The sequence below is a fragment of the Cnephaeus nilssonii genome (assembly GCF_951640355.1).
Source record: "Cnephaeus nilssonii genome assembly, chromosome: 22".
Classification (NCBI taxonomy): domain Eukaryota; kingdom Metazoa; phylum Chordata; class Mammalia; order Chiroptera; family Vespertilionidae; genus Cnephaeus; species Cnephaeus nilssonii.
This window is the reverse complement of record NC_137093.1, coordinates 27,348,070-27,375,754: the sequence shown is the minus strand read 5'-3', so window position 1 is coordinate 27,375,754 and position 27,685 is coordinate 27,348,070. Positions and strand designations below refer to the sequence as shown.

At 55.6% G+C, this 27,685-nt stretch overlaps 1 protein-coding gene across 1 annotated transcript; it reads right to left on the bottom strand.

Moving 5' to 3' along the window:
- Positions 1 to 428: 428 nt before the first annotated feature.
- LOC307094298 (sodium/glucose cotransporter 1-like) lies at positions 429 to 27,595 on the bottom strand (the record flags this gene model as incomplete). Its single annotated transcript, XM_079762966.1, has 15 exons — positions 429 to 706; positions 3,006 to 3,105; positions 5,364 to 5,579; positions 6,612 to 6,780; positions 7,814 to 7,964; positions 8,920 to 9,027; positions 11,570 to 11,705; positions 13,077 to 13,297; positions 14,330 to 14,410; positions 15,334 to 15,439; positions 17,257 to 17,361; positions 19,081 to 19,140; positions 20,253 to 20,357; positions 23,486 to 23,557; positions 27,341 to 27,595. The coding sequence occupies 15 exons, from the start codon at positions 27,593 to 27,595 to the stop codon at positions 429 to 431; spliced, it is 2,163 nt and encodes a 720-aa protein (XP_079619092.1).
- Positions 27,596 to 27,685: the final 90 nt, after the last annotated feature.

Here is a 27,685-nt window from a genome sequence, read left to right as displayed (position 1 = left end):
CACGGGGGTGCTCACACCACACAGCATCTTTGCCCGCGGGGCCGCATATTTAAACAGGAGGAGAGAACAGGAAGTGGAGGTCGGGTACAGGAAGGACATGGTGACAGTAAAATAAACATAAGCAAAACCCCAGTACATCTAGCGACGAAAAGCAGAATGAACTCGAAGTGAAAGTCAGTGTTTATCGGGAGAGGCATTTGGAGGACTGAGTCCTGGCGTCAGGAGGCAGTCGCTCTCGCCACGTGGCCCTGCGCCTGGTGGACTCCGCTGTCCCTGAGGATGCAGCCTGCGCTGGTGGCACCTGCTGGCTGCCTGGGCATTTTCATTAGTGACCCGGGGCCCCACCCCCGCGGGCCTCTCCCCACGAGGACGAGGGTGTCTGGGGGAGGCAGGGTTTGCCCCTCCCTGGACCCTCTGTGCGGGCCACGTCAGTGGTAGAGCATGTGGAACAGGGCTGTGATCAGGAGCAAGAAGAGCCCGCTGCCGTCGGCAACTTTCCTCCAGAATGGCGACTCCAGCGCCTCCGGGGGCTTAGTCCCTTCCGGTGAGTCGCTCTGCTCTGGCTCCTCAGACGTGGCCGCGTGCTCCTCCGTCGTCGTCGCCTCAGTCTCCTCCTCTGGGGCCAGCTTGGCGCTTTGCCTCGGCTCCAGGCCACAGTATATGTCCAAGGCATTCCAGAAGCAGCCCTCGGTCCTCTTTCTTACCGCTGGAACAGAGGGCAAAGGTCAGGAGGCGCAGGCGCAAACACTCCGTAGGGGGTCCCATCTCAGCCTTGCTCTGATGTGAACAGTCCCCGGCCCCTGCTAAGGGACCTACCACCACCCGCAGAGACGGGGAGAGGGGACGAGGTTGAGGGGAGCATGTGGGGGCAGTGGGGCTGCCTGGGCCACACTTGCCGTCTAGGGGCAGAGCCTTCGGCTGGGCCCAGGGCCCCTGGACTGGGTGGCGGAGAGGTCAGGGGCCTCTGGTCACAGAGCAGGCTGACCCAGGTTGGCTCGACATGCCCACACTCCTGTCCCGGCCACACAGCCCAACGCAGCTCTGCAGGCCGAGGGCAAGCGGGTGCTCCCCCGCCCCTCCGCAGGCACCCTCCCGCCCCCGCGGATGAAGACGGATTCCTCAGACAGACACTGCCGCCTTTGCCACGTGGCAGGAACGTCTCGGGCCCAGGATGAGGCTCTGCAGGCCTGGGGCGGGGGGATCAGTGGTGTCTCCCAGGGGGCACGGGGGAGGTCTAAGGATTACAGGAGATTTCTCGAGGCTGACTCTGTGTAAACACCTAACTCTGGGGCTGAAACTTGGCCCCGGTCAGCACAGCGCGTGCTCAGCGCGGTCAGCACCACGGCCAGCGCCGGCGCGTCCCTCTGCCCCAGCAGCGGCCTGGGGGCGCTTCCTCCTCGGTGTCAAGCGTGGTTCAGTGGGAGCGGATGCCCAGCAGTGTGCCGGAATGCGCTCTGTGCCTTGGGCAGCCTCCAAGCCAGCTGCTCCTGAGGCCGAGGTGGCACCAGGAATGTGGAACCCATCGCCAGGGACGGAGGAGCCCGTTACAGGGGGAGGGTGGCTGCAGCCGGAGGACCCAAGCCGGGGACGGCGGCATCTGCTCTGGGTGCTGAGAGGCCTGAGCAGCACACCCCGGCCTGCTCTCTCAGATGCACGTCATCACACGCCCGCAGCTGCCAGGCCCAAAGAGGAGGCGCGTGTGAAAGGTGACCGGTCACTTGACAACAGCCTCAGAGCAGCGGGATGGGAGGCGGGATGGGCCAGTGGCCAAGGGCACACGCTTTGGAGTCGGGCTGCCTGGGTCCGATCCCAGGTCCACCACTGCCTAGTCCTCTGTGGACCCTGGGCACGTCACTAACTGTCCAGTGCCTCCGTCGCCCCATCTGTGAAGTAACTACGGCACTTCTCACGTGTGGGAATGACTGTGACGGCGCTGGCACGTCCCAAATGGGTGGTCAATGTTAGCCACTGTCACCACCACCCCTGACAGTGGGATGGGGAGAAGAGGCATCGAGAGGTGCCCCAGAACGAGCACCTGGCACCCTGTGGGCGCAGCGAGCCAGTCTCCCGTTAGAGAAGAGCAATGCCTAGGGGGCCTGCATCCTCCAGGTGATAGATAGCCTTGCTCATGGGGTCACCCCCCCGCCCCACTGGCCGGGCAGAAGTCCCAGGAGCCCACCCACCCCAGGCCTCCTCTGCACGTGTCAGAGGGGCCCCTCAGGCACTGCCTTCTCCTCTGGCAGCCTCCTTCCTCCCTCCCTCCCCCAGTCTCACAGCCCCCCCCCCCCCCCGCACCCCCTGCCTGGACTCAGGGTAATCCCCTTAGGCCTCATCCTGCTGCGTCAGGGTCCGAGAAGCTCAGGCACCGTCCTTTCCTGACCTGACCCGCCGGGACCCTTCCTCTGGGCCCGCAGGCCCGCGCCTCCGCCTGGAATGCTCTCTCAGTTCCTGCTTGGATGAGGCCTAGCTGTCCTCGGACCTGGCACCCTCTTAGGTGGGGCTGCTCACCCCCCCCCCCCCCCCATGCTGCTCTCGGTGGCTAAGCCAGCAGCCGGTTCTCAGGCATCATTCCTCGCCGTCAGCATCTGCCTCAGTGGGTGGGTCAGCCGCCCCTGCAATGCTTCCAGGTCACCAAGCACTGTCCTCCCCGCACCCCCCACTGGCTCCTCCCGGTGGCCTGGATGCCCCTGCGCTTCACGAGGGGAGGGACCCCTTCTCTCCTCCTCCCCCTGCCCCGCCCTCTAGGGGTGGCCCAGTGCTCTGGCTGAGGCTCCCACGTGGGTCTCTGCAGCCAGACCACTCAGCAGAGACGTCCGTCCCAGAGGCCTCTCCCTCGGCAGCCACAGGCCCCCAAGGCATCGAAAGAACAGGAGAGCCAGGGCCTCTGCCTGGAACGCATTTCCGGAGGTGGGGCTGGTGGCGGGGTGCTGGGAGGCAGCGCAGGTCCCTTCCCCCTCCAGCATCCCCCCCCCAGCCCCAGCCCCCCGGCTGCGGCTCCTCCTCACCGGGTTCCATCTGCAGTGCCGTTCTCCTCACTTGCATCTCTGCATCCAGGTCCACCCTTTCCTCCTGGCTGTTGCGTAAACTCCAACAGAGCCGGTGCAGCTGGGGAGGGGGCGACAGTCCCCACTCAGGCCTTGCCACACAGGCCTAAGTGCCATGGCTGGCAGGTGGGCACCGGGGCTTGAGGGACTGAAAGGGACCCGGTCCTTAAACTCCAACACAAACGGAGGGATGGGGCTGGGGAAAGCAGGGCACTCGGCCGCCATGGAGTTCGTGCAACACCTCCCCAGGCCTCTGTACTCGCTCAGGGCCCCTTGGGGCTCAGAGGGACCAGGAGCCTGTGCCCCAGGGTGAGAGCAGCCCCGTCCCTGCTGGTCTGCGCCCCGGCGGCGGAGGCCCTCTCCCTGGATGGAAGGGACAGGCCCGCCGGGACGGGCGCTGCTCTCCCTGACCCTCCCGGCCGCCGGCAGAGACAGCACTGGCTCAGCCCCAGAGGCTCTTCCCGGGTCCCTGTGACCCGGCCCTGCCGCGCCCGGCGCACAACGGAGCATCCCTACCCCTGGTCTGTGACTGTCCTTTTCCTGAAAACGTGTGGCGACCTTGGGGAGGAACAAGACCCAGACAATGGCTGCTTTCCCGCCCCAAGGACTGGGGTCAGCAGGAGCACCACCAAGTGGCCTTCCCGCCAGCGGACCTGGAACAGGGGTGAACCTCTGGCACACCAGCCTGGTAGGTGAAGCTCAGCCACCCTCAGACACGGCAGGGGTGTGAGGCAGGGCCCCTCCCCGCCAGCCCCCGGCACCTGCCTGCGCCGCCTCTCGGGTTCAAGTGCCGGCACTAAACTTCCGTTGTGTTAATGAGGCCGGCTCAGCCTTCAGCTGCTCCCTGGGGATGCCGTGTGTACACATCTGCCTTCCCAACGACACCCTCCCGCCGTTTCCAGGTCCCGGTGCTCGGGAGGGGCCTGGGCTCTCCGCTGTCCCGCCTCCCGGGGGTGGTGAGCAGGGGCCTGGCCCAGTGCCTGGACACGGACACCGATCCATAAACACTGCCAGGCCGGTGGGACACACTCAACCAGAGCTTGGTTGCCTGAGAAGCAGGCAAAACCAAGAGGTGAGAGTAAGGGAAGGGGTCACGCCCATCACCCCCAGCTTCGCAAGGTGCCAGAGCAGGGAAGTCTCCCGCTGTCACGATGCCGGGGTGACGTGTGTTGGGCCTGCACCCCGGCAACCCTGGCTGCCCCCCCACACACATTGGCTCTCTCCCTCCTCCAACGGGGCTGTGTGTGCAAGAGGGAAGGAGCAAGTGGAGCTGCTCAGCAGCAGTGCGGCCAGCGGAGGCCCAGTGGGGGCCAGCGGAGGCCAGGGGAGGCCCAGCGAAGGCCAGGGGAGGCCCAGCGGAGGCCCAGCGGAGGCTCAGGGGAGGCCCAGGGGAGGCCCAGCGGAGGCCCAGGGGAGGCCCAGTGGAGGCTCAGGGGAGGCCCAGCGGAGGCCCAGTGGGGGCCAGCGGAGGCCAGGGGAGGCCCAGGGGAGGCCCAGCGAAGGCCAGGGGAGGCCAGGAGAGGCCCAGGGGAGGCCCAGCAGAGGCTCAGGGGAGGCCCAGGGGAGGCCCAGCGGAGGCCCAGGGGAGGCCAGGGGAGGCCGGGCCCTGAAGCAGGCTTGCAGCTCACGGCTTTCCCTACCCCCCCCCAGGCGAAGGCGCGGGAAAGGCATTAGGTGTTCCAGATGCTTTTCCCTTCTGAGCTCCGAGACTGGCCATCTGGAACCTTCCTGCGCTTTCTGGCTGGCCACGCCCCGTCCTGCGGCCTGCCGGCTGTGCTGGGCCGTTGGAGGTGCTGTGCCATTTACTAGGTTGGCACCTCGGACCAAGGACTTACCTGCTCTGAGCCCAGGCTTTCTCATCTCCCACGGGGCGACTGGGAAGCGTGAACACCGGGCCAGGTGAGCCAGGAGATGCCCACCAAGCGGGCGCAGGCAGCTGCCCAAAGGACTGTCCCCCCTCCCGTCGGCTTACTTGTCTCTGGGTGGTGGCAGCTGGGCCTGACCTGATTCTGTTCATTCATAGCGAGGTTAGGGAACGCCACACTCCAGGGAAAGTGTGTATTTTAAAAGCCAACTGGGCATTCTGAGGGAGTGCCGATCGGCAGGGGCTGCTGGAGGGGTGAGTTCCGTTTCGTGTGAGGCAGGGCCCTTTCTGCTGACCTGCCTGAGTCTGGTCCATCCCCTATGCCTGGCCCCCGCCCTCCCCTTCCAAAGCAAGCGCAGGGACTCGGCCACTTCTGGCCCAGCTGGCAGAGCCCAGGTCCTGCTGCTGGGCCCCTGGGCCGGCGGCTGACCCCGAACACCCGGGGCAGGACTTACGTGCTTGTCCGGAATCGGGTCCGTGAGCAAGGAGATGCCCATGATGGTGAGGAGACTGACGATGAAGAGGAATATGGCGAAATAGAGGTAGTGCACGCCGCAGATGATTGGAGGGCACTTGCTGTTTGCCGAGCAGGTCTGGCGTCCGTAGGCAAACTCAGACACCATCCGGATGAAGCCGATCACGAGTCCGCCGATCAGCCCCCAGAAAGCCCCCTGCCGGGGGAGGAGCCCCGAGGGTCACTGAGAGGGGGTGGGGGGGAGGCACAGCCCCCTCGGCCAGCTCCCTGAAGCCAACCTTGTCATCCTAAGGCCCCCCCACAGGAGCACTGTGTGAGCACCAGGGTGGGGTGCCTTCTGGGCTGAACACAGACCTGAGAACATGCGCGCCCCCTTAGGCTAGTCAGAACGTCAGAAACACTGCACATGCTTGTAAGGTGGGTCATACACAGGTACCTCCAATGCGATGTGTCCAGAGAAACCTAGTCCTCGCCGTCCTGTAAGGGGCACCTCCATCTCCCTGGTTGCTCATCCCTGTTCTTTCCTCTCGATCCTGCCCTACCTCCCACCCATTAGCCAATTCTGCTGGCTCTACTTCTCAAGTGTCTCTGGAGCCCGGCCGGCGTGGCTCAGTGGTTGCGTGTCAACCTATGAACCAGGAGGTCACAGTTCAATTCAGGGTCAGGGCACAGGCCTGGGTTGCAGGCTCGATCCCCAGTGTGGGGCATGTAGGAGGCAGCCAATCGATGACTCTCTTATCATTGATGTTTCTCTCTCTCCCTCTCCCTTCCTCTCTGAAATCAATATATATTTTTTAAAAATATGAGTCAAACAAAAAATAAAAAATTCTGACAAATTGTGCTTTCAAAGTCTGCTGAAAGCACAACTGAGCCATTCCTGGGATCTTTGCTTAAAGCGTGGCTGGGAGAGCTGGCCCTCACTGCAGGGAAGGTGGGGGAAGCCACAACTGTACATCCCACTGTGCACGTGAAATCTCTGAGCGAGACACCTCCCAACACAGAGGCAAGCGACGGACGTTTCCCACAGCCAGACGTGAGGGAGGGAGGGTTGTGGTGCAAAGGGAGGGAAACCAATCAGAGCCGGCCTTTCCCACAGGCACGAGGGAGCGTGGAGCCCATCTCTCCGGGAGGAAACCATCTCTCAGGAAGCACGTGATGCCACGCTGTGGACCCTGGAGCACTAGCGACCTCCCCCGGGCAACTCTGGCCAAGACAACCACCCACCTACCTGCTCGGTGACTCTCTTGCAAAATATGGCGAGCAGGAAGATGGCAGTGATGGGGGGCACCAGGTAACTCTTAACTGCATGCATGTAGTCAAACAGCTGTTCACTGTTTATCGCTTGAATTATAGGGACCCAGATGATGGTGACAATAAGTAAGATGATAACAAAAAACCTGTAAATTAAACCAACAGTCAATGGCAGTTTGGTGCGTTTCCCCCCCCCTTGCCAATAAAATGTCTACAAGCCATAAACGATTAATTCAGTTATTCCTCAGGTTAAACTCCAGTGCCCATTCCGAAGTGTGGGGCAGCGGAGACAGCCACACCCCTAAACCCTAACAGGGCCACGTGGCTGCAGACAAAAACCCTTCAACTTCTGAACAACGACGACAAAACTGTTCGTTCGCCTGTTCCTGAATCAGGGATAGGCTTTTACCATATTTGCAGGGTGGGTTTGAGGCAGTCATGCTTAAAATATATAATACATGAAAACTATCCATTTTTCAGAAAAGTACCTTTCAACTCTAGACTGCTAGTCGGAATGTAAAGACAACCTCAGAAGCAGGGATTGGAGAGAGAAAGGAGATGAGCTACATGCTTCTTCATGCAAGAGAAAGGAAGCATCGAGACACATTAGGCCACGTGACATGCATGCAGGCTGGACGTGGTCCAACGGCAGTCACCGTGAAACCTCTGGGAGAGAGACAGGGCCACACTGTGCAGGGCTGTGTCCCCACTCCAGGCCGAGCATGGTGCTGTGTGGCATCGTGCGTGACACCAGGGCTCTAAGATGGACGAATCCTCCCACTTACCGTGGGACCTTACGTAGGTCAATTCCCTTCTCTCAGCCTCCTCCCCCCACTTCCCCAAAGAGAATAAGACAGTAGAACTTCCTTTAATGGCATGAGGACTAAATGAGATGATGAGACACTGTATGTAAATGTCCTCACAAGGACTATTTTGGAGCGACAGTAAACTATGCTAACTTTTTTCCGTGATTACTTAATTCTTTTCCCAAATAAATTTTCTATGTGATTATAAAAGCAATACATCTTCATTGCAAAACGGCAGCAAAAATATACAGAATCATCCTGTGCACAGACAGGCCGATTCCAGAGGTAGTCTTAAGGTCTGAATGTTTCATGCAATGACCCTGGGCCACGCGTCGCGGCCAGCAGTGACTGAGGCGGTAGAGCAGTCCTTCACCTGGCTGTCACCATGAGCTCCCGCTCGGTGGCTGTGGGCCGGATCTGGGTGTAGATGTCCACGGTGAAGAGGGTGCTGGCGCTGTTGAACACGGAAGTCAGGGTGGACATGAGCGACGCCCACAGCGCGGACAGCATCAGGCCTCGGGCACCTGCAAGAGAAGGGACGTCTCCTGGGCCTCGGGCTCTGTCCACGCCGGGAGGTGGGGAGCCTCCTAAGGAACCTGTCCAGGTGCCGCATTTTCTCCACAAAATAGGCAAGTTCCACTTGGAGTGAAATTTCACCGCAGAGATGAACACGTTACATTTGTCCTTGCTTTGTGAGAGACTTCCTCGCTTCCTGCTCTGTCTGGATGTAATAATGGAGCTGATCTCTCCTGAGGGTGACCTTAACCAGAACATTTCTTAGGCATCAGCCTGCCGATCCTCCCACCCACCCCGTGCGACAGACACCGCCGCTGCCTCCCCTTACAGAGAGGAGCCAGAGGCGCGGAGGAGGTCAGACTCTAGACAAGTGGTGCTGCTCCTGGTGCCTCAGTGTCTTCGTCTGCAAACTGGGCACAAAAGCACTTGCCACACAGGCTGTTGTTAAGATTAATATAAGCAGACAGGTCAGCGCGATTCCCAATGCAGAGTGCTCCCCCAATGTTAGCGATAACCCCAACAATCGAGCCCTGTGACCTGCCAGGCGACCACGGGGCAGAGATCTCGATCTGCTGGGAGCCTGAGGGCCACTGCAGTGAGGCCCAGGCACATAATGGGCTGCTCGGCAGGCACACACCATGTCCTTGGACTTGCCCTGCTCCAGGAGCCCTTCAGCCCTCACTCATGCCTCCGTTTCCACCAGAGGGACGGCTCCCAGCCCGAGCCCCACGCTCCAAGGCGCACACAGATCCCGGGTCTCTGTGGCCTGGCAGGTCCATCTCTTTCTTCTTCTTCTTCTTCAATATTTTAAAAATACATTTTTATTGATTTCAGAGAGGAAGGGAGAGGGAGAGGGAGAGGGAGAGAAACATCAACGATGAGAGAGTCATTATCGGCTGCCTCCTGGCTCACAGGCCGACGCCCAGCGTGGAGCCTGCCGGCGGGGCGGGGCCCACTCCTTACCTCTGGGCATCAGCCCTACGATGAGCAGCGCGTAGGCGATGGGGCTGCAGGAGGTCTTGGCGCCGCAGTGCTTCTCGCACTCGGAAGGTGTGACGCAGGCCACTTTGTCTGCAGACAGAGAGAAGCCAACATGTCGGCCCCGGAGCTCTAAAACCTGAGCTCAGGGAGAGGAATGCAATGGGGATGACAGATTCCTCATCTGACAGGTTCTGGGGTGACGGGTGACGCTTCCAGTTCACGATCCGAGCCACTCTTGGGGAGCTGGGGGTAGAGACAAAAGCTAGGAGGTCGGCGCTGAGGAGTCAAGGAAGTTGATGCTTCTACCAATTCACTGCCTGACCCAAAGCCGGTCCCGGGACCTTGACCCGTCTTTTAATGATGCAGCTACTTGTTAGGAAAGCAAAAGGATTCTTCACCTAATGTGTGAGCAAGTCCTAACCCTACGCCCTTGGCCCCAATAGGGTGCGGTTTTAGGGTATTGGGAGGAAATTCCGGATAAAGGGAAGTAAAGGGAGGAACTGTGATGTACCCTTCAGGAGCTTACATCCAGGATACAGAGCTGCCACGTGAGAAACCCCCAGTGAACTAACACCAGCCAGGAGGAGGCAGGCTACCGCCAGGTTTGGGGGAACAGCGGGCGGTCCTGTTGGGGACAGCTGTCTGGCTTAGGAAGCGGTTACCAAGCTCCCGGAGAAAGCGTGTGGAAGCTCAAGGGGGCGGCACAGCGCACGGCCGCTTGCACCCGCCCACTCTGCTCCCCCCCTCCCCGACCCCCCGTGTCGGCACCGGAACCTCAGCCTGGCTGGTGTGGCTTGGGGGGCCAGGAGCCAGGCCTGGCCATTTTGGGAATTCCTGCTCCTTGGTCACCATGCCCGGTGCCTGTCACCCACGGGAGTTCGCGGGGACGCCCCTGGGACTTCTGCAGGGACCACTGGGAGAGGAAGCTCCCTTGCTTTGGGGGGTGAGCTGGTGGGACAGAGGCTGGTGCTGCTGTGACGGTCTTGCCACCGGACGGCCTGAAGGTGACACCAGCCCAGGAGAAAGGAGCCAAAAGGCAGATCACTTTCAAACAAACGCCGTCACGAGGCTCCGGAGAAAACTGGATGCAGAGGCAGCGCGTGGCCGACGAGGCGGGGAGGGCCCCGATCAGGCCGGGCCAGAGCACCCGGGCGGCTGCACGGCGTCGTCTTCCAGGAACGCGGCAGGCGCCAAGCCTTCACGCCGAGCGCCTCTCTGGCTCTCTACACTTGGCGCGGTGAGTGGGTCTGTGACTGGGCCAGTCCTGAGGCCCGGGACACGTGGTTCTGGCCCTCGCACCCCAGGGCTCTCCCCAGTGCATTCCAGCACCTCTATGCACCTCTCGGCAGGGGCTGGAGGGACCTTGGCTTCCTGAGGCCACTTCCGCCAGAGGGGAGAGTTATGCCCCTGCTTCCTCCCTCCCTCGGCAGCATTCTTCCCAAACACATGCAATTCTGCCCGACCTCGTCCGTCAGGGAGGGGTGGTCGGTAGTATGGATTGGGGGGCGGGGGGGGGAGGGGCATGACGCCAGGGCTCTTGGGTCCTGGACAGCACAGGGGCCTAGTTTCCATCTAATGCAGAGGCACCCCTGAGGCCCACAGGAGCGCTGCCTGCCGCGAAGGCCGGATGCGGGGATGCTGACAGAGCAGGCCGCCCTTCCTGCTGGAACTAGAAGGGAACCGGGAGCAGAGAGGCGGGGCTCGGTGGTTGAGTGTCAACCTGTGAACCAGGAGGTCACGGTTCAACTCCAGGTCAGGGCACATGCCCGGGCTGGGGCTCGATCTCCAGTGTGGGGCGTGCAGGAGGCAGCCGATCCATGATTCTCTCTCGTCATGGATGTTTCTCTCTCTCCCTCTCCCTTCCTCTCTGAAATCAATAAAATATATTAAGAAAAAGAAACAGAAAAAGAGGCGTGTCTCAGGGCAGCCGGAAGACGACCTGGGTGAGAGATGCCACTGCACAGGCTGAGCCACAAGCAGCGCTTGCCCCGTGGGCCTGGCCATGGCCCTGCCGGGAGAGGCTAGGGCTGCGGCCGGCTTTGTGCCCCTGGCTGCCTCTAACAGCATGCATGCTCCCCACAGGCTGAACGGATACACAAACCTGTGCCTGAGGGCCAGCGGCCAGTAAAACTAGGGGTGGGCTAGATCCACAGGAGTACGATAGCTCATTAAGGGAAAAGGGATGCTTTCAAAGCATTTAGTGGAAAGAATGTGGGCCTCAGAGTCAGGCGTACTTTGGGGGTTACGTGGAGTTCCCCCTCCTCTGAGCCTTATCGATGCAATGAGGTACAAGCGCTCTCTGGAGCCGTGAGCGCAGGGACAGAACTGCCAGATCCCAGCACGGCACCCGCCCACAGGACCAGGGCAGGGCAGGAACCCAGCCTTCCTGGCCCGGAGCTCTGGTCGGCTCCTCCCTGCCTGAACGGCTCTCTCTGGAATCCTCTCCAGCCACCACCTCCATGGCCTCTGCCAGACTTCTCTCAGCGTACCCCTCACCCACACCACGGGCTCCCAAGGCAGCGATCTGGGCACCTGACACCAGTTCACTGTAGGAGCCCTGGTCACCCAGACGGTTCCTGGGTCTCCAAGACAGGAGTGGATTGGGGCGAACACGTCAGGACCAAGACTTTACCTGTGTACAGGATGCGGCTGATCATTCCGGGCATCACAACAGTGAACATGGGCAGCAGCTTCAGGTACCCGCAGAGGACACAGCCGCCCTTCACATGAAACATGTTCTTCCCCGCCAGGCACCTCTGGACAAAGATCTGCCAAGGAAGCGCAGACGGTGAGGGGGGCTGCTCTCTCAGGGCACACAGAGCCGGCCCCCCGTGGAGAGAAGGATGGTGACCCTCCCCCAGGCGTCTCCGGGCACCCCAGCCAGAGGAGACGCCTGACCAGGAAGCGCGCTTTGCTCAGGGCACAGCTGCCGGAGGGGACAGGGCGGGCGGGCGTGACCTTGGCCTCGTGGCTGGCACTGATGCAGTGCTTACAGCCTGTCCCCCAGCAAGGACGAAACTCCCTCCTAGGGGCCCAGACCGTCTCTGCTGGGGAGAAGGAACAGAGACCGGAGACGTCAGTCAAAGCGAAGGCGGGGCCCTGGCCACAAACGGGTATTCCGAACGCGGACCAACTTCGCTCATCTCATGTAAAGGAGCTAGTCGAGACCTTAAAAATGCAAACATCTCCAGAAGAGGTCTGATGACCATTTCATGGGCTCCTGCTGTAAGAGGCAGCGTGCGCCCGGCCGAGCAGAACAGCAAGCTGGCAGGTGGCGAAGCACTTAAGAAAAAGCCGAGACGTGGGCCAGAGCCTCAGAACCATTCAGCAGGATGCGTGCACTGAGCGACATCCCTGAAGACATCTAAGTCACGCGGGGAAATGCCCACAGCGTGACGGTAACTACACAGCGCAGGATGCAACAGTAGCACATACACCTCGATTCCATACATAGGAAAAGGTCCACAGGAGTAAACCAACATGATCACAGTGGTTAATCTGCCCGGCCCGTGGCTCAGTGGTTGAGCGTCAACCTATGAACCAGGAGGTCACGGTTCGATTCCCAGTCAGGGCACATGCCCGGGTTGTGTGCTCAGTCCCCAGTAGGGGGCCTGCAGGAGGCAGCCGATCCATGATTCTCTCTCCTCACTGATATTTCTATCTCCCTCTCCCTTCTTCTCTGGAAAAAAAAAAAAAAGATTTATCCATGTTACTATATATAGCTATACTTCCTTTTTATTTCTATATTTCCTTTTCACTGTATGAATACTTCACAATTTATTTCATGATCCACCATTGAGAGAGCCAGAGAATTTCAGAATAAGTTTGAGTCCTTAAAAAACCCAACTGATGTACTGCTTGGCTGCATTTAATTGGCTCAACTGAGGAGAACTGACTCATTTTTTCGTGTCCAAAAAAGTATGTTTTAGAGAATGACAGGAAAGAAGAAGAAAATACAAACAGTTGCTGTGCTGTAGATGGCACTGCGGGAGAAACGCCTTTCAACACCATTTCATCTACATTACGTAGGCCGCGAACAGGGGTCCGAAGGCAGACCTGACCACTGAGGGCAGGCAGGCCCGCTGGGAGGAGCCTGGCGTCCCAGCCCCCACGCGGTCACCGGGCCGCGGGCTCCTCACCTGGTCGCTGCACCAGTAGTACATGGAGATGATGGGGATGCCAAAGACGACGCCCGGCCAGGGCAGGTCCCCCGTGATGGCGTTCCGGAAGATGTGGAACGAATCGGCGCGAGGGACGTAGCATTCCGGCGCGGCAGTCCAGTTCCCGTCTTGGATTATGCTGGGCTTCGCGTTGGGATACTTATGCAGGAGCTCATCGTACCCTCCCACTTCCTTGAAGGCTTGGAAACAACACAGAATGTATCAGAGCCGTAAACCGTACAATGGCACACACCTCAAGGACCGAGACTGCAAAGCGGGCCCCAGGTTGGTGAGCTGTATCTAATATATAAAGTGCAAGGGAGTGGCGATTAGTCGAGACTGCATGTGCCTAAGAAAAGACACCGTTTTTCTCAAAGAGAAGGAAGAGGCCGGGGGACCCCGGTGGCCGTGTGCCCAGCACCCCGGCTCCTGCTTCTGGTGGCAGAACCCCTCTTCCAAGCTCCTTCCATCCTGGGTGGCCTAGGTGGGCCTCGTCACACATCCCAGTTGGGTATGTGACCCGCCTGGCCAGTGTTCCCTAGTCCCTGGGAGTGGATTGGAGACCCACGCTCAGCGAGTCAGAATGTATTCGTCTGCTTAAGAAATCAAACAAGCCTGCTTCCTTCCTTTGGGGTTCTCAGCTAGCGCGGCAGTTTGGAGTCTGTCTCGCTGGCTCAGGCAGAACCTTGGATCTAGCCAGGCCTGGAGGTACTATGACCCTGGAACAATCTTAGTAAACTAGGAATGGAAAGGAGCTATGTTAGTATGACAAAGAATGTCTACAAAAAATGACAGCAAATATTTTATTTAATTGTGAAACATTCAAAACTTCTTTAATTTTGGGAATGAGACAAGAATGACTGCTGTCTCTACCTCTATTCAACACTGTCCTGAAGGCCATGGCCAGGGTAATAAGGCAAGAAAAAGACACAAAAGGTAGCAAGCTGGAAAAGGAAGTAAAGAAAAAGGTAACTTCTTGGCTGGGTGCTGGTTTCCGGTGTGTTCCCGTTGTAACAGCGCATCTAGCTGCTCACCTGACCTGTGCACTTGACTTTCTCTCAAGGAAGCGGAGCCCTCCCGCCCCCACATTTCAGCACGACCTTAGATACTGCTCTGGGGTTCTGAGGGCCTCGGTCTCCTCATCTGGAGATGGAGATGCTGACAAGGCCGAGGGCAGCAAGCAGCTTCGGAGAGCCCACCCATGGTGCTCCATGTTCTCAAGATCTACTCACCGAAGCCCATCACCAAGAGTGAGCCCAGGACGATGATGCTGGCGTGCAGGGTGTCGGTGTAAACCACCGTGATAAAGCCACCTGAGGAGGCAGGAGAGGGGACAGACGCCACGTGGGGCTCTTCCGCGGAAAGGTGCCCTGGCGTCCTATTCCACCTGCTCGTCTCCCCCCCGATCCCCACCTTCACACCTTTGTCCTTCAATCCAGTGGGTCTACAACCACTCAGGCGTGGTCTTGGCGCACCGTGCTCTCTCTTTAACACCCGTTAGGACCTCCTGCTGGATTCTTCTCTTGCCCGCTATGCCTCCATTTCCCTTTCTCCCCTTTTTGGATGAACCCAAACCTGGTAGTTTCCTGGGGGAAAACCTGTCCGTTTCGTTAACATCCCAGGTTGGAAGCAACAGTCAGCACCCCGGCCTCTCCCTGCCAGATGCCAGCAGCACGCTCCGCTGTGACCCCCCGACACGTCTGCGCACAGCCCCTGGGAGGCAAGCCCCACCCGCACTGGCCACGCTGAGGACACTGACGGTGCGTTCCGTTCCCAGCCCCGATTCTCTCCACGCGACTGGTGACCGGCCAGGGACACTTCCCGCGTCCCAGATCCGCACCGTGGCTGGGAACACACATCCTCACTCTCAGGGCCCAGGCGAGACCGCTGAGGACAGGACTGCCCCCTCAGAGGCTCCTGTCTGATGGCTGCCGCCCCCTCCTTCCCTTCCTGGGGTTCCATTCTTGCACCTGGAAGCCTGCTGTGCCAGACCACCCCCACCTACACACCAGCCCTGCCGCCCCTGCCCACCCCACTCATTCCTAGGCGAGGGCTCTCCTTCGCCACGCCTGCCCCGATTACTGTCACTGTTCCCCGCAGCCTCCAGGCCTCAGCAATGTGCGCTCCAGACGCAGGAAAACGCAAAAGCTGAAGACCCGGCCTCAGGGTCCACCAGGTCTCCACTAAGAGGCGGAGCGTTGGCGTTAACAGGAACCCGTGTGCTTAGCCGCCTCACCTGAGATCATGTAGACGCCGGTGACGGTCAGCAGGACCATGGTGGCCTGGTACACATCCATCCCCAGGACCAGCCCCATGAACATGGCGCCTGTGCAGATCTCCACCTGCAACGACACCAGGCAACGGGCTACACTTCCCTCTCCGCTCGGTCCCCACCAGCCCGAGAGACACCGCCCTTCGGAGCCATCCGCCGTCAGCACGTGGCCTGCGTCACTAGGGGACACTGGGTGAGGGCTCCCCAAGTTCTGCTGGCAACAAGGCTTGTGCCCCATGAGTTCAGCCCAGGCCAGCACCTGAGGGCTTGGCTAACCCAATTATCCGCTTAACACACTGAGCCGTCTCCCCCCGGAGCCTGCGCGGGGGGCGTGTGCTTCGGGAGCAATTCGAGTTCTCCACTTGGGGAGGCAGAGGCACCAGCTGGTCAGGAGGAGGCAAATGTTCTCTGTGCAGCACCAGAGCGATGGGGACCCGGCAGGCTGTGCAGGCCACACACCGTCCCTGCTCCTCTATAACCCTCCGCACTGCGGAAGCTTTCTTAGCTCCAGGACCGTAGGAAGCTGACCACCATGAGGATTGGCCAGGGCGGAGGGGCAGTTCTGAAGACACAGGGTTACCAAAAGTCAGTCGCTGTCGCCCAGCCAGCATGGCTCAGTGGTTGAGCATTGACCTATGAACCAGGAGGTCACGGTTCAATTTCCCAACAGGGCACATGCCCAGGTTGGGGGCTCGAGCCTCAGTATGTGGCGTGCAGAGGGCAGCTGATCTACGATTCTCCCTCATCATTGATGTTTCTATCTTTCTCTCCTTCTCCCTTCCTCTCTGGAATCAATAAAAATATATTTTAAAAATGATTTTAAAAAGTCAGTCACTGTCTTCAAGTAGCTTACACTTAATGATGGAGACAGACCACTAAACAGGACATTTCCGTGTAATGTGGTAAGTGGCACTCATGGGATTGTTCAAAGAACATTCATTGAGTGGCGTATGCGCTAACCATGCTCTCACACGGGGCATGCAGTGACCAGCCAGGCCCGGCCCTGGCCTCAGGCAGTGTGCACTGACGTGGAGAAGACAGACCGAGAGCAAGGAAACAAATGGATTCCGCTCACGTGGCGACACGCATTACAAGAAAAACAGAAACTGGGCAATGGCGCAGAGAATGACCAATGTACCCATGGAGGCCTTTCCAAGGAGCTCGCTGAAGGACATGGGGAGACATTGTGGACACGTAAGACAGGTGGAGGGCCTCAGGGGGGAGAGCTTTCTGGCTGTGAGAAGCAATAGGCAGGCAGGGTGGCCACAGCCCGTGACCACAGCAGAGCACAGGCGCTGCAACAGCCCAGCCCTTGCCCGTCACAACAAGGGGTGGTGGCAAGCCCTGGGTGGCTGCAGCAGGGGAGTGACATCACCTAATGACACGACACAGGAAGCCCCAGGTTCTCTGGGGATACAGAGGAGGGTCCTGTGACCTCAGCTCGGGAGGCAAGACTCCGTCACCTTTTACCTTTTGTAAACTGTTATGAAGCTACTAGAGGCCTGGGGCACGAAATTCATGCACACGTAGGGTCCCTAGGCCTGGCGAGCGATCAGGGCCAATCAGGTTCCCCGCCTCCCCCTTCCCTCACTCCCTCAGTGCCCTGCCACAGCTGCTGGTCGCCTGCCATGCTCTGCGCCGCCCCCTGATGGTCAGCGCATGTCATAGCGAGCGATTGAAGGCCTCCTAGTCTCCCGGTCCAACTCCCGAGGGGACACTTTGCATATTAGCCTTTTATATATAGAGATTCTTCCTCTGCTCTAGCTTTAACAGCAGAGGCCAGGAAGTAACTTATGGGGCCCCAGAGTGAACTGCTGGGACAAATATAGCACAGTCCTGGGTACTGGTATTTATTTTCTTTCTTGGGCTGGCTTTTCCACAACTTACTGAGATCTTTTGGAAGAGATAGAGGAATAAGTACAGAATAGCGAGGAGGAACTGGATCCGGTAGCCACCAAACCTCTTCCTCAAATATTCTGGCATCGTCACCACCTGCAGGAGCAACAAGAGAAGTCACCGTCAGACACACTGCAGGCTCACAGGACGGCCGAGCTCACCACGTGCTGGTGGTCCCGAGGAGCCGCCAGGGTGGGAGTGGCCCAGGAAGACCAGAGGCGGGTCCCGGCCCTGGCTTTGTACTGCACAGTAGCTGCGAGGATGAGAGAAACAGGCAGGGCAGGCACTACTGCTGCTGCCTTCGAGAAGCTTGGAATCCAGGCCGGCCGGCGTGGCTCAGTGACTGAGCATTAACCTAGGAACCAGGAGGTCGTGGTTCGATTCCCGGTCAGGGCACAAGCCCGGGTTGCAGGCTCAATCCCCGGTGTGGGGTGTGCAGGAGGCAGCCGATGGATGCTTCTATCTCTCCCTCTCCCTTTCTGAAATCCATCAATAAAATATATAGAAGCTTGGAATCTGCTTTGAGTGCAATCCTCGGAGGGCAGAAGGAAATCCAGTTCATTCAAAATGTTTAATGATGACAAAGCACTTTTATGAAATAACCATAGAGCACAATTAACTGCTGCATCACATACTACAAATCTAACAGGTGCGTGTGAGAGAGAGAAGAGCTTGACTCCGTGTCAGCGATGCTGGGGGGGGGGGGGGGGGGGGAGAGGATGCTGGCACCCCAGGCAATCCTGTTCACTTCTGCTCCCAGGCGTCAGGCTGCGTGCATCGTGGGCAGGGAGTGAGCCTCTGCGGTCATTAGATTCCTGGACCTGAGCGCAGCGCCTGGCTCACGCAGGTGAGTAATTGTCACGTGAGGACTGTCCCACCTTCTGTCCGAATGTCCTCATGTGCTCGTCCTCCCACCTCACCCAGTCTAACCCCCATCCCACCGGCTTGAAGAAGACTCGCCCGGGGGCTCCCACGGCTGCATCTCCGGACACCGAGTCTGACTGTGGCCGCTCCCTTGCTTTCCATCCTCTCCTGCCACCAGAGCTCATTCGCAGCAGGTCCTCAGATGTCTACACCGTCCGCATCGCTCACGGCAGACGGCCTCAGCCACGCCTCCCGTCCTGGGGCCGCAAGTCCCAGGCGTCAGTAGGGTTGGCTCCCGCCGAGGGAAGGACCGGTTCAGGCCTCTCTCCTTGGCTTGTTGAGGGGTCTTCTCTCTGTACATGTCTGTCTCCGCATTTCCTCTTCTCGTGAGTTCATGCCGGATCAGGGCCCACCCCAGTGACCTGGTTTTAACTTGATTACTTCTTGAAAGGCCTCATCTCAAAAATAACAGTCACAATCGGAGGTAATTTTCCTGGGATTGTGGCTTCACAATTGTAAGTGTCAGCACGGCAAATGAGCCTGTTACGTTTTTAATGCCTTCTCCACAAATATACGTACATACATACATACATGCCCTGGCCAGGGATTGAACCCGGGACCTAGTGCCCTGACCGGGAATCGAACCAGCAACCTTCCGGAGTACGGTACGATGCTCCAACCCCCTGAGCCACACTGGCCAGGGGCTCCAAACATATTTTTAAGTTTAACAGTTTTAGGAGATATAATTTACACTCAGTAAAATTCTCCCAATGTTATGTAAAGTTTTATGAGCTTGGAAAAATGTATACAATTGTGTAATCGCCACCACATTCAAGGTACAAAGCATTTCCAAAACCCCCACAAAGCCCCTGGGGCTTGCAGTCAAGGCCTCCATCCACCCCTGTAAGAAAAATACTGTAGAAAATAGAGTAACTGATAATTGACACTCACCCCAGCCTTAATGTAGATAGGAGAAAATATCCAACCAAGAGCAAAGATCAGAAATGGAGACTGAAACCAAAAAGAAAAACATCAGGGTCCCACACAGGCCACGCTCTCAAGATGCAAGCTCACTCACTACCTGCTCTGAGCCTGACTAAGGTGTTACTGCGGGACCTGAAGAATAACAGGCACACGTAAACCTCCCATCCAATGAACTTAACTCATAGGCACTTGATGTTTGCCTGTAAAGGGTGCATTCTTAATTGTGGGGGGCTCCCTGAGCCAATTTTCAATGTATTTATTAGTATTCATTGTTCGCCTACTTCCAGATAGAAATGAAGGTGACTTATAATGAAATATACAGTTAGAGAAGAAAAATCAGAAACCATGCAGAGAAATGGGACAGACACTACCAAAACTGCACACAAGTTATTGAAATTGAATACAAAATTGGGTCTGGCTTCTTTACAAAGAATGGAATATCTGAAGGAGATGCTAGCAAATTTGGAGAGGAAATGCTTGTAAAGTTGAGCGTTTCTTACTAGGGTTGGAATTCCCTCTGCTAGAAATATTCTTTTTTAAAATATATTTTTTATATTGATTTCAGAGAGGAAGGAAGAGGGAGAGAGAGATAGAAAACATCAATGATAGAGAGAATCATTGATTGGCTACCTGCTGCACGCCCCTACTGGGGATTGAGCCCGCAACTGGGGCTCGTGCCCTTGACTGGAATCGAACCCAGGACTTTCAGTAGGCAGGCCAACACTCTATCCAGTGAGCTAAACCAGCTAGGGCTAGAAGTATTCTTTATTTTTGTTGTCCATGAGAAGAAAGATGTGACTCACATAGATATATACATACATATGTATATACAGATATATATACATATATCAGAATGTTAATATGATCTTTTCTCTACATGACTAGTTCCCTAAAACAGTCGTTTACTGTATTCCTACAGTCCCTGGAATATAAATATTCTCTGTCTCTTCATTACTTTACCAAGAAGAGAAGAAACTAGCACGGTTTTTTGGAGAAACTAAAGACTTGGTTCCTTCCTCCCAGGCCTTCTCAAGAAGCAGTCAACATTTACTCAAAGTTGGAAGCAAGTTTTGATGTTTATGAGCTCTGTTTGGACAAAGGTAACGGTGCAGGCTAGTTACCACACACCCAGCACTTACATTCCACTCGAAGGCCCCCACAGCGATCCCCGAGGCCGCTCCCGTGCCCGCCAGGCCCATGAAGTGGGCGGGGCCAATGTTGGAGGCATACAGAGAAGCACCAATCTGGTAATCAGAAGACAATTCCACATCAAAACTTTCAGTCCATGCCCAAGAACTAATTTCACAAATGTAAACTCAAACTGGATTTTACAATGTTTTTCAAAAGGGGTTACTTCCTGGGCATAATTCCCATTCGAGTTTCTTCTATACAAACCCTAACCATAAGTCAGAAGTCAGCGAAGAGGGAGACAGAGAAAAAGGTAGAACAGCCATTCTGTTGCCACCCTCCCCTGCTCCCCAGGCTTACCTGCAATTCACGAATGCAGAAATGTTAGCAGGAGTGTAATCCATCATTGTTTAGAAATAATTTTAACATATTAACAATCTAACTCATTATATGGAACTAGTTAAAATACATGAAAACATTGAAATACAACGCAGCATAAATAAAAAATGAAGAAGCTCTAGTAAGTCATAAAAGTAAGTGAAATAATATTATAATATAAATATCATTAAAATACTGCGTGTGTACAATACGCTTGTGCACATACATGTTTATATATGCATGGGAGAGATTCTGGTAAAAAATATATAAAACAAAATACTTCCGGGGACTGGAATTATGGGTGAGAGACAGATAGGGGAGAAAATTTCAAGGTCTACACTGGGACTGTAACTTTTTTTTTTTTTTACCACTAACAGCTGTTACTTTCAAAATAAAAAAAATCCCAGTGGCATTTAAAATGAACAAAATCCCTTCTAAACCAAAAATCGCTTTTTAACAGAGTGGAGACAGCCACTCTGTTAAAACAAAAATCCAACTATTATGCTATTGATATGAGACACATTTAAAACCAAATTATCAAGGGAGGCTTAACATAACAAAGCCTTTTAGTAAAAATAAACAAGCAAACAAATAAAAACAGCACTGTTTTTAACAATCTTAACATAAGATAAAATAGCACATAATACCAAAAGCATTGGACAGGACAAAGAAGTCTGTTGTTATAACTATGAAAAATAAAATGCACTAAGACATAGATGAGAACGTACAGGCATCAACATCTTAGCAATAACAAATATGAGGCCACATAATCTTAAAAGAGGCACATAATAAATACTCAAGTGATGATAGGCATTTTTACTATTAGGAATATTTATTATGGTTGTCACAATATTGCAGAATTATACACTGCCTAAATTGCCCAATAATATGGTAAATAAAAGGAAGAATGTTCATATAATACTATGCAATTGCATATAAATACAGGGTAGGGCAAAAATAGGTTTACATGTATATATATGAAAATAATACAATAATCTATACAGTATATACAAAAGCCTAAGCGACTGCCAACCTATTGCTATGATATACACTGACCACCAGGGGGCAGACGCTCAACACAGGAGCTGCTGAGCTGCGGTGACTTGGCAGCTGCGGTGCTTGGATGATGCACTCGAAACCAGAGAGGAGGGAGCCCGATTCTGGGGTGCGTCACCCAAGAACCGCCCTCTCACAATCCGGGACCCATTGGGGGATGTAGGAAAGCTGGTTTCAGCCCAATCCCCGCAGGCCAGGCCGGGGGACCCCACTGGTGCACGAATCCATGCACCAGGCCTCTCGTTAATCCTATATAATAAAGAGCTAATATGCTAATTAGACCGAACAGCAGAATGACTGTCCGGATGACCATCCAGATGACCTTCCGGATGAAGCCAGGGCTGCGAGGGCCGAGACCCTTGCACGATTTGGTGCATCGGGCCTCTAGTAAATAATAATACAACAATAAACTGTGTTTCATGTGCTCACAACCATAAACCTATTTTTGTCCCACCCTGTATAAAATATCTATATCTACTTACCTATGTTTACATAGACCTAGGAAGATATTACTACATTAGTAATGAAAGGTAGGTTAAAAAGTCACCATCCATTGCCCTGGCCAGTGGTTAGGGCATCAGCCCCTGGACCGAAGGGTCTCAGGCTCAATTCCCACCCCCAGTCGGAGCACATGTGGGAGGCAACCAGTCAATATGTCTCTCTCTCCCCTCTCTTCGGATGAGGATTAAAAAGAAAAGGTCACCATTCATTAATTCAATAATTATTATAAATGTCCACTGCCATCTGGGTGCCAGGCACTGTTCTAGGGGCACATTGGTGTGTCAAACAGAAAAAAGCCCTTGCCCTCATGAAGGTAACATTCTTTTGGGAAGAAGAGAATAAGCAAAGTAAATTAGGGGGTTATTTTCTAGCATAAGAAGCAGCAATTGGGTGGCCGGGATAGACTGAGAGGAGATCTGAGGAATACCAGAAGAGGCGAGGAAGCAAGCCAGGAGAGAGCTGGGGAGAAGCCTCCAGGGGGAGAAGCCTCCAGGGGGAGAAGCCTCCAGGGGGAGAAGCCTCCTGTGGGAGAAGCGGCAGGGGCAAAGGCAGGACAAACCCAGGACACTGGCTAGAACTGGGGCCAGGGGTCCTGAGAGGCGAGGGAAGGAGACAACCTGTGGCCTAGCACAGGCCTTTAGTAGCAGCTGGGCTTTCATTCTGGGGGTCAGGGAGCCCCCAGAGGGTTCTAAGCATAAAAGTGAGATGGTCTGACTCAAGCTGTAACTGGCTCCCATGTCTAATTCCCATTCCAGATGGTGCGCTGCCGGAGGGCAGGACTATTTCCTTGTACAGACTAGCTTTATCGGGACATGAGAGCTCCCTAACCTGGCAGAAGGAAACAGACATGCAAGTAAGTGCAGAGTCCCAAGTGTGTTCCCGTACCCAGTAAGTGGTTATTAAACGAAAACGGAGTTAATTGGGAACATTTAGGTAACAAACTACTTAGGAGTTAAAGCAACCACCAATGAAATGGCTTTCCTTGTTTAAAAATTTCAAAATATTCTGAGTATAAAACATCTAAACTAAAATAATAAGCAAGTTGCCCAGCTGGCGGGGCTCAGTGATTGAGCGTCAACCTATGAACCAGGAGGTCACACTTCGATTCCCGGTCAGGGCACATGCTCAGATTGCGGGCTCCATCCCCAGTGTGGGGCCTGCAGGAGGCAGCCGATCCAGGATTCTCTCTCCTCACTGATGTCTCTCTCTCCCTCTCCCTCTCCCTTCCTCTCTGAAATCTAGAAAATATATTTTAAAATAAGATAATAAGCAAGTTAACATGTACCCCCAAAGTGGACGCCACACTCACCAGCCACCACTCCAGGCTTCGGCCAGCCAGGAAGAAGTCTTCTACGTTCCCACGACTGCTTGTCAGGATGGCCTTAAACAACAGAGCACGGGACACAGACACACTGCTTCAGAGGCGGCCTCTTATCGCGTCAGTCTCTTCAGTGAGACCCCAAACCCAGTCTCCCCTGATTTCTTTTTAGGAATAGAAGGCCGTACCCCCCCCCCCCCCCCACACACACACACACACCCGAGTTAGGGGAGGGCTCATGGCGGCCTCACTGGGGACTATAGTCTCTTCCAGCTCTGACACTGCATGGGGATGTCTATCTCTCTACATTCTGGTAAAAATAATATTGCTTTATTTTTGTTCCAAATAGTTGACTAGTGGTACGGCTTCCAGCAGAGTCTTGGAGAGAATATTTGTACAAACTTGGAGTGGGGAAAACTTCCAAGCCAACCAGGAAATGTACAAGATGTAAAGGAAAAGAGAGAGAGTCGAGTTCTTCTAAGTCTGTGGTCGGCAAACTGCGGCTCTCGAGCCACATGCGGCTCTTTGGCCCCTTGAGTGTGGCTCTTCCACAAAATACCACGGCCTGGGCGAGTCTATGTTGAAGAAGTGGCATTAGAAGAAGTTTAAGTTTAAAAAATTTGGCTCTCCAAAGAAATTTCAATCGTTGTGCTGTTGATATTTGGCTCTGCTGACGAATGAGTTTGCCGACCACTGGTCTAAGTGAAGAAAAGTTCAAATGACAAAAGACACCATGAATAGAGTCGGGACCAGTGGCTCTCAGCCAGGGTGATTTCTGTCCCATCCCTCGAGGGGACATGTGGCAATGTCTAGAGACCTTTTGGTTGTGAATGGGTAAGGGTCAGGGGCACTTGTAGGCATCGTATAACACACAGGACAGACCCCCCACAACAAAGAAGTATAGTCCTGAGGTTGAGCAACTGGTTTAGACAAGTAATAATTTGAAAAAACACACACACAAACATCTTAACAACTGAAATGACAGAAGAGTTTATAAAAACAGGTAAACAACCCAGTTCAAAATTGGGCGAAATAAAGTGGCTATTCCCAGAAGAGGAACAGCAATGGAAGGTGCTCAACCTCATGAGGAGTCCTTCACACACAAATCAGGGCTGCAGGGAGATTCCACCAACCACCCGTCAGACGGGCAGGAAAGAAAATAAACAGCTAAGCAGGGATGAGCACGGCTGGCGAGGGCTTGGGGAACGGCGTGCCCACACGCTGCTTGAGAGATGTAAATCTTAACAAGTTGTGTGGATCGCCACTTAATAATGTAGACTAAAATTTCAAGTAATCAGACTCTCCTGACCCAGCACTTCCAAGTTCCGAATCCATGCTGCACAGATTAAAAGCACCGACACATAAAAAAAAGAAGAAGAAGAAAAAGAAAAACCTACCTGGCAGTGATCTAAGTGTCAATCAGCAGAGAAAAGCCGAACAGTCCACACATTTGTGTGACTCTCATGTGGTGTGAAACCATGAGCTAGAGCTCTACTGGTGACCCTTAGGCCTCTCTCGGCCACACAGCAAGTGACAACAAGCAAGCTGCAGAATGATGTGTCTAACGGGATCACATTTTTTGTAAAAGCACAAAAACGCCATGTATGTGCTCGTTGGTTTGCCTAAGCCCCGAGAGAGGGGAGGAAGGACACGTGGCCCATGGTTACCCCAGAGACACCCGAGTGGGTGGAGAAGAAGAGTAACTCATTCTCCAGGTGTGTACGCATCTTTCCACTTCTTGCAATAAGCGTGATATACTTCTGAAAAGACAATATATGACTTAGAAAAAGAGCCGAAGGAGAGGTGATAAGGAAGGGAAAGATCAGTGTCTGGGTAAGCGGGCTCCTTCGATGGCTCCAATAAGAGCAGAGGCACCGCAGGCTTCCTCTGGAAGTGACCGGATGGCTGACGAGTCCCCTGACCGGGGCCAGGAAGCGAGCCGGGTGGGGGCTTCTTAACTCAGTACCAGAAACGGGGGCAGAGATCCCCGAACAAGTGCTCCTCAGAGCCCCCTGCCGAGGCCGCCGAGAGGGCGTTTCCCACCAGGAAGCCCATTTTTAAAAAGGTGTCCGTTTAAATCCGTGGCCGGCAAACTGCGGCTCGAGAGCCACATGCGGCTCTTTGGCCCCTTGAGTGTGGCTCTGCCACAAAATACCACGGCCTGGGCGAGTCTATGTTGAAGAAGTGGCGTTAGAAGAAGTTTAAGTTTAAAAAATGTGGCTCTCCAAAGAAATTTCAATCGTCGTACTGTTGATATTTGGCTCTGTGGACTAATGAGTTTGCCGACCACTGGGTTAAATGATCTGTAAAACACCTAGACGTCTTTTTTCACATTTGGAATAAAGGGCCTGCATTCTCTCTGCTGGTACAAAACTCTCTTAATTGGATGGAAACCCTGTCTCCATCACTCTATCTGTCCACTCGCAGCATAATGGCTCATTGTAAGCCTCCAAAGAATGGCCAATGATCAGACTTTGTTTCTCGAATTTATTTATTTATTTTTATTGATTTCAGAGAGGAAGGGACAGGGAGAGAGAGAGAGAGAGAGAGAGAGAGAGAGAAACATCAATGATGAGAGAGAATCATGGATCGGCTGCCTCTTGCACGCCCCACACGTGGGATCCAGCCCTGACCGGGAACTGAACTGTGACCTCCCGGTTCATAGGTCAATGCTCAACCACTGAGCCACGCAGCCGGGCGAGGACACTTTTCTGAGTGCTTACATGCTAAACTTTAGTGAGTGAATGGCATTAAGAGAGACATGGTCTCTACCTTATTAAGAGCACCTTGCACTAGCAGAGAATACATTAAGGTCTTTATACAAATGTAAGGAGAATATGTAAGATCCCTACGTTATATATGTGTGTGACCTTTGGGTTACGCACCTGAGCCAGACCAGGCAGCTCTAGGCTCCAATCTGAACTACATCATTTCCTGGTGTTTTTTTTATTTTATTGATTTTTTATAGAGAGGAAAGGAGAAGGATAGAGAGTTAGAAATATTGATGATATAGAAACATCATGAGAGAGAAACATCAATCAGCTGCCTCCTGCACACCCCCCACTGGGGATGTGCCTGCAACCAAGGTACATGCCCTTGACCGGAATCGAACCCGGGACCCTTCAGTCCACAGGCCAACGCTCTATCCACTGAGCCAAACTGGTTAGGGCCATTTCCTGGTGGTTTTACTTAACCTCTTTGGACCTCAGTTTCCTCAGGTGCAGGTGGGGGTGGGGGAAGGGTGCTCCAGGTGCAGGTGGGGGTGGGGGAAGGGTGCTCCAGGCGCAGGTGGGGGCGGGGGGGAGAGGGTGCTCCAGGTGCAGGTGGGGGAGGGGGGGGAGGGTGCTCCGGGCGCAGGTGGGGGCGGGGGGGGGGAGGGTGCTCCAGGCGCAGGTGGGGGAGGGGGGGAGGGTGCTCCGGGTGCAGGTGGGGGCGGGGGGGGGAGGGTGCTCCAGGCGCAGGTGGGGGAGGGGGGGAGGGTGCTCCGGGCGCAGGTGGGGGCGGGGGGGAGGGTGCTCCAGGCGCAGGTGGGGGAGGGGGGGAGGGTGCTCCGGGCGCAGGTGGGGGCGGGGGGGGAGGGTGCTCCAGGCGCAGGTGGGGGAGGGGGGGAGGGTGCTCCAAGCACAGGTGGGGGCGAGGGGGGGGAGGGTGCTCCAGGCGCAGGTGGGGGGGGAGGGTGCTCCAAGCACAGGTGGGGGCGGTGGGGGGGGGGGAGAGGGTGCTCCAGGCGCAGGTGGGGGCAGGGGAAGAGGGTGCTCCAGGCGCAGGCCGGGCACCGAGGGGTCACACCCAGCCTGGTGTCCAGGCCCCGCCCTGCCCTCTGGCGACCTCTGGGCCCTGGCGTACCCACATCGCGACGATCAGGACCAGCAGGAGGTAGGCCAACATCACCAGGAGGTCTATTCGGTTGTTGACGCCCGAGTCCACCGAGCTCCAGTTGGCGGAGATGCCGTACCACAGGAAGGCCATGGCGGGCTCCGGGCCGGGCAGGTTCTGGAGGCGGCAACGGCTTTCATTCAGGCTTCGCTTGGGCTCCGCGGCCGCGTGGCATCCTGGGAGTTCCAGTCGCGGGGCATCCTGGGCGGTCCAGCCGCGGGCCATCCTGGGTGTTCCAGCCGCGGGGCATCCTGGGAGTTCCAGCCTCGGGGCATCCTGGGAGTTCCAGCTGCGGGGCATTCTGGGATTTCCCGC